At 36.4% G+C, this 6,457-nt stretch overlaps 1 protein-coding gene across 1 annotated transcript; it reads left to right on the top strand.

Annotated features, from left to right (window-relative positions):
• Positions 1–5,501, top strand: LOC141599076 (uncharacterized). The gene is made up of 8 exons (XM_074418973.1): positions 1–165; positions 1,428–1,496; positions 2,518–2,646; positions 3,250–3,317; positions 3,410–3,485; positions 3,645–3,836; positions 4,469–4,597; positions 5,141–5,501. The coding sequence occupies exons 1-8, from the start codon at positions 85–87 to the stop codon at positions 5,309–5,311; spliced, it is 915 nt and encodes a 304-aa protein (XP_074275074.1). The 5' UTR covers positions 1–84; the 3' UTR covers positions 5,312–5,501.
• The last annotated feature ends 956 nt before the right edge of the window (positions 5,502–6,457 follow it).

Genomic DNA, 6,457 nt, shown 5'->3' with positions numbered 1-6,457 from the left:
CCTCGTAAAGATCAGAATCTCAATTATTTATCTCCCTCTTTCTCTCTCTCGTTTTGAATACACAAGAAAAAAATTTGGTAAAAAATGCAAGGCGATGGCGGTGACGAGCTGAGCATACGCGAGCTCACTTCCAACATCATTACCTACAAACAACAGCTTAATCATGTACTTTTCTTCTTTCTTTTTTTTCTATTTTCTAATTTAGGGTTTTATTGTTTGATTCCCCAATTTCGTAATTGTTCTGTTTTTCAAAAAAATTTGATTTAGGGTTTCGCAATTATTCTAGGGTTAGGTTTTTTGAGTAATTGGTAATCTTAATGTTGCGACGTATAGTTCGATCCTTGATTGATTAGTTATACAATCCTAATTACGGTCGGAGTTGAACGATGATTTGTAATTGAAGGTTTAATTGGATTCGATGTGTGATGGTGAAATTTATTAGGATTCAGGCATTAGGTACTTCTTCATGAGTGTTGCCAGGTCCGCAACTTGATTCTCGGTTTATTGGATTAGAAAGATGTGTAATTGGGTGTATGATTCCTTACACGTCGTGCACGACTAGGTTTTCAGATAGTTGCTTTGCGTCGGACCTTATGCTGTAATGCGGCCTTCGGGAATGTAAGGAAATTGAAGTAGGTAACTGGTTCTTTTGTGCTCTTATGCGAGCTGTGTTCATGTTGAGTTGGGGTTATCTGGGGAAGGCCAAAGTCACTCTATTGTCATCGAGAAGAAAAGGATTAAAGAAGCTTGAGCAGTAGAAGTTCGGTAGATAATGTCTTTTCCTACCCGATGTTGTAAGCGAAGTGAGGAGTGAGGACCCGGCATTAGAAGTGTTGTCCTTTCATGTCTAGAGCTCAAAATTTACTGATGTTGTTGTTAAGCAGCCATTTGAGCATCATTGGTCATTGTCGTTGTATCTGGCTGATGCACAATCAGTGGTGTACCGGTGTTCCAATATCCCTTTTATAATACTCCCTCCGATCCTCTATTTTTTCCCCTTTCCTTTTTGCACAAGAAATAAGGAAATGAATTCAGACCGCACAATACACATTACCCCACATGCAAATGAATTTGGACCACACAAATCTTCAAGAAAAGGAAATAGGGAAGAAAAACTGAATAATCCGTTTTAGGAAATAGGGAAGAAAATAGAGGATAGGAGGGATAGAACTTAACAAGTCATTGAACATCTAGGTTGCCATTATGATGATATGGCGCTGTATAGGCGTATAGCTAGCTACCCGAGGTCACTAGCTAAGTATTTCAGTATTTGCACTTAACTTTTTTGTGGATGCCGTAATTGCTAAATCTATGTATTAACTTCGTACTGTAGTCTTAGTCAATCTCATTAGTAATCTCTTTCAATTCATTTTTTTCTTCTATAACCCATCTCACACTGCATTTGTTTCTTTTGCATTGGTTTCTAGGTCAAAACGTTGCTGGCTGATGACCCTGGTAATGCTGAATACATGGAGATGGAAAAGGAACTGGAGGAGGTGACTATAAGTTTTACCTAAGAATTCTTAAATAAGATTAAACTGTTGCATGCTCCTTTCATCAATATTTTTTTCTGCATATTTACATTTCAGTTTCACCTTCTTTTTGGTATGACTGGCTTGATTCAAATTTCATATATCGTACTAATTAGGAAGTACAATTATTGAATTTACTGATAGTTTAGCAAAAGGGTACCCAAGGTTTGCTGTTGAATTTACTGATAGTTTAGCAAAAGACTCCTCATACATTTTTAATACAGTGTTGATTGTAGACTTGTAGTTTATTTGATGATATAAGTCAAGAGAAGATTTTGGGGCTTACCAATATGATACTATCTTGATTTTAACATCATTTTTCAGAAGTGTGTTTTATCCTATTTGATTTGCATTTATGGTTTGCTATGCTTTTTGCCTGCCGTTTTCATATTGTGTTTATTGCATGTACCTTTGAAAGGCGAGTTTGGTGTATCAACTTTATGCTTTAGTGTTATTCAAATAGATATGACTTAAATTGCTTTGAAGTACTCGATTGGAAGTATGTGGGTGGGAATGGGGATTAGGGAGCAGGCCTCTTAGTTCTGTATGCGGTCATTGGTACAAAACTAGATTCTAAAAGTTGATTGTTAAATGTTTGATGGTGTAGCCATAAGTTTTGATTCCCTCTTCCATTGTATTATGTGTTGTTGAAGAATAAATATGCTGCTCATCAAGCAAGAATAGCCAGCTGGGCATGGATTGGTTTAAATTCACCTTGTGTTACCTGATATAAAGGTATATAACATAATGGTTATGAGTGTAACAGATATGGTGACTTGTTAAAAAATTTGTACCAGATTCCCATCACTTCTATCTTGATTTCTTTGCAGGTTGCCATGTGTTGGATGTTTCACCTCTGCATACTTCCTCATGATTTCAGTCTTTTCAGGAGTTGACCTAAATTTTTAAAACTTATGATAAACAATGACTGGGATTAACTTTTATTGCCTAGAGAAGTTCTCTAATGGTGGAAAATATTTGGCAGGTGATAAATTTAACGGAAGAATTACTAGCTACTGCGAGGCAAAATGAGGATTTTGCTTTAGCCATTGATATGAGTGCAGGAACATCTGATGGACAGTTGAATTCACGTGGAATATCTCAGTTTGAAACGGTAAATATCTTCATGATTTATGAACATACTGCATTGCCTGACTTGTACTAGTCTTTAGTTAGTGAAGGCGCAGCCACGCAGGGCACCCTAACTTTTGAGGATGGCCAGAAATTTCAGATGCTGCATCTTTTGAAGAAGAGCCTTTCTTATATGTTGAAAAATAAGTTGAAAATGTCTATACCATAACTGAAGTTTGGTTGAAAAGCATAAAACTGAATTTTCCTGGAAACGAAAACCAGAATAGTGAAAAAACTGATCACTGAGGGCGTTTGACTTCTTGAGTTATTGACTGTCTAAACTTCCCCTTCTCCCTCTCCCGACAAACTATGTTTGTAAGAAGCCATAGATAGACTCTTTTTCTAACACATCTTTAGAACTAAAAAGCGACAAACCTTATCTAACTGTTTTTTTTAATGAGTAAAAGTCCTTTGTCTTTATTGCTCAAACTCTTGACCGCACATTTTTTTAACACACATTAATTTTTTAGAACATATTTTTATCTAAAAAACAACCAACATTATTATATTGTTCTGGCTGCGTTTGATAGTTTCGTTATTATCCTTTGCTTAAACATTGATGTTATTACCTTTTCTTTCTTGCTAGCATGAGCAACATGACAAGTTTGCGGTTGGTACAAAAATTCAAGCAGTGTGGAGTGAAGACGGAGAATGGTAAGAGAAGCAGACATCATGTTTTTTCGAACTAATCTACTTTTTATTGGCTGTTTTAACCTCTTTTTGTGTTTGATGAGTTGAATACGCAGGTATGATGCAACGGTTGAGGCTCTCACTCCAAATGGCTACTATGTTTCCTTCAACGAATGGGGGAATAAGGAAGAGGTATGATTTTTCTTTATCTAAGTCTGCTTTTAGTTGCAATTAGCCAATTACTAGTGTTAAACCCGTGCAAAAATGCACGGGTCTATTTTTTTTTAAAAAGGTGGTTAACAAAGAGAATAAAATGTAAGCATTGTTAATATTGCTGCTTTGACTTTTCAGGTAGATCCTGCCAACGTGCGACCAATTCAGGAAGAAGGTGCGGTGGTTAACACATTGTTGGAAGCTGAGAAGGAGGCTGAAGCTACTAAACAGGCTTTGAAGAGGAAAATTGCACAAGCTGCTGCCGCTGATTATCAATCTAAAGCGATACCAGCTAAGCTTCGCGTAAATCCTGATGACCCTGAAGACGTGGTAAGTTGGAGTATTGTATTTCTGGGCAAATATTACGGTTTGCTATGTTTTTTTTTTGGACTATGTACCCCTAGCTGAAGTCACTAAAGGTTTGTTTGGGCTAAATAATTTGAGGGAAAGGCAGAGGAGGGGGAATGGACTATGGCGTTCCTTCCAAATCTTTCCGATGTCATAAGGGATTTACTTGTAGGGGGGAAATGGATCCTTATGTTTTCCTGCCAATCCAAGTTGATATCCCAACAAGGAAATCGTGCTCATTCCTAATCCCCTAATGCAACCTCATTCTTTCTATTTATTTACATATATATCTTTTGCATTCAAGGGAAGATCAAATTATAAAGTGTTTGCTGTTGGTAGGGTTTTTCTAGTTGGTTCCTGCCTTTCAGATTCAATTTTGCAGGGTACAATGGCCTTTTTTAAAATAAAAATAAAAATTTGTTCTTTGTCCTCGATGATGCTATGAACATTCCCCCATGTCCTACAGTATTTCCTATCTGAACTCCAGAGATGCAGTTCAAGTTGCATTGATCTCATTATTTATTGATTAGTGTCCAATATTTCGCCATTGTAGTGCTGAACTGGTGATTGTCCATAAGTCAATGTTCTGACAACTCTGGTGTTATTCCGTACAGAAAGTTGCAAAGCGCAAGAAGTTACACGCGTTTAAGTCAAAAATGCGATTTGAGCAACTTGAAGTAACACAGAACAAACGGCAAAATGCTTGGCAGCAGTTCCAAACTACTAAAGGACGTGCTAAGAAGGTATTATTTCTTCTTGACTCTTTTTATTTCTAGCTACCTTCTGAATTATGGTACTATTCTCACAAAAATATTTAAGCATATGAAGTGTTTTCTTTTTGGCAAATTGTGCCTTAGGAATCGGTGTGATTTGGTATTTAATGTTTGTTTGCACACTTCATTATTATTAAATTTTCATTAATTTAGATGAATTTTGATTAGGTTATAACATAGGTCACTTGGTATGAATTTTTCAAACCTTTGATCATTCAAGTGAGAAATTACTTAAAGCTTAGGTCATCAAAGTGGAATTAGTAAAAGCTGGAGAGCAATGTGGAATTAATGAAATCTTAGACTATTCAGAATTTTTTTGTTTTTTAAGAAACTATCCTTTTCCTTGTTAGATATGATCCGGTTTTTATCTCTAGTAGCGTGCTAGATATCATAAATACTTTTGTAGTTTCATAGTATTATTTTTTTTTACCTGGGTTTTTTACCTTTCATGTTTGATCTTCTTGTTGAATATTTCTGTGTTGTCTACGCCGTCTAATTAAGCTACCCTCCCAGGTTGGTTTCTTTTCAGGCCGAAAACGAGAAAGCATTTTCAAGTCTCCAGAGGATCCGTTTGGTAAGGTCGGTGTTACTGGTAGTGGGAAGGGATTGACTGATTTTCAGAGACGAGAAAAGCACTTGCATCTCAAGGGTGCAAACATAGACAATGAGAATGCTGAAGAGTGAAGACTAAGAGCTTTGTCATTAGGTGTATTAATGATCGCTATAATATGCGATTATGCATCCGTTTCATGACAGAATTATAGTCTAATGTTTCATCATAGAATTCTATTTTGGATATGTTAGTAAAAAAAATTGTTTGCATTTTGTTTTTTGTAAGTTTTTAATCTATGAAATGATGCTTCGACTCCTTAAACGACATTTGTACTCCTGGAGTATACTGCCCTTCCCCTATCAACCCCTACTCAATTGTACGATCAATCCGTTGACTGCCACCGGTGACCACCATTCATCTACACCGTTGACAGAATACCTAACCGTAGTAGATGTGATGACGAAAACACCAACTAACATGATAAGCCCATGACCACGCACCTGCGCGTCGGTGAGCTAGGTTCTCCTTGCTTGCCACACACAAAGTCCCTTGAGAATTCAGTCTAATCCGCAGAACTGGAGTAAAGCACGGCTTTTTCGACAATTACGGGGAAAAAGTTGGTTAGAACAATGACATAACGTAGATGATTCTGATAAAAGTAGAGTGCCAAAACTGGCAATGTACTTATGTACGAGTGAAGATTCATATCTGATTGATTGATTAATGAAATTATAAGAGCGCATGGGCGTACAACAGTAATTATTGCATTAGTTGCGTCTTTTACTGTGAGGTGGTCTCATTATGTAAAAGAAAACTCATTTATTAGGATTAAATAAATAATTTTTTTCTATAAAAGTGAATTGTCTCACGGTATGAAACCGTTTTCCTCTATAATTTGTGGGTGCCCAAGTGTATGAAAGGAGATTCACGTACGATGACAAAGATCATAGCATGTGAAGAGAGATTAGATTGATATTTTAGAACAAGTGTGATTGAAAAGACTCCTATGGGTATTATTCATAGCAATTGAGTGCTTTTATTTTGTAGTTCATGTGCCAATAATTCACATTTAATAGTCTTATTATGATAACAACCTAATACTCCGTTCCGGTCATTTGTTTGTCTTTGGTTTTGACACAAAGACCAAGGAAATAGGAAGAGACTGATTATTAGAAGACAAGCAGACCAAATTTAGTGCGGATGATCCAATTACCTATCAAAGGTATTCCTAAAATAGAAAGGCAAACAAATGATCGGAATAGCGGGAATAGTAAGTT

The sequence above is a fragment of the Silene latifolia genome, chromosome 9, assembly GCF_048544455.1.
Source record: "Silene latifolia isolate original U9 population chromosome 9, ASM4854445v1, whole genome shotgun sequence".
Taxonomy (NCBI): domain Eukaryota; kingdom Viridiplantae; phylum Streptophyta; class Magnoliopsida; order Caryophyllales; family Caryophyllaceae; genus Silene; species Silene latifolia.
The sequence above is the reverse complement of the archived record's forward strand: the minus strand, read 5'-3'. Positions and strand labels throughout refer to the sequence as shown.

What these genes read in the sequence shown, in the direction of transcription:
- LOC141599076 (XM_074418973.1), top strand. Translation starts at nt 85, where the DNA reads ATGCAAGGCGATGGCGGTGACGAGCTGAGCATACGCGAGCTCACTTCC. An exon ending in GAATATCTCAGTTTGAAACG is followed by an intron (nt 2,647 to 3,249) that starts GTAAATATCTTC and finishes CTTTCTTGCTAG; the next exon opens with CATGAGCAACATGACAAGTT. An exon ending in AATGGGGGAATAAGGAAGAG is followed by an intron (nt 3,486 to 3,644) that starts GTATGATTTTTC and finishes TTGACTTTTCAG; the next exon opens with GTAGATCCTGCCAACGTGCG.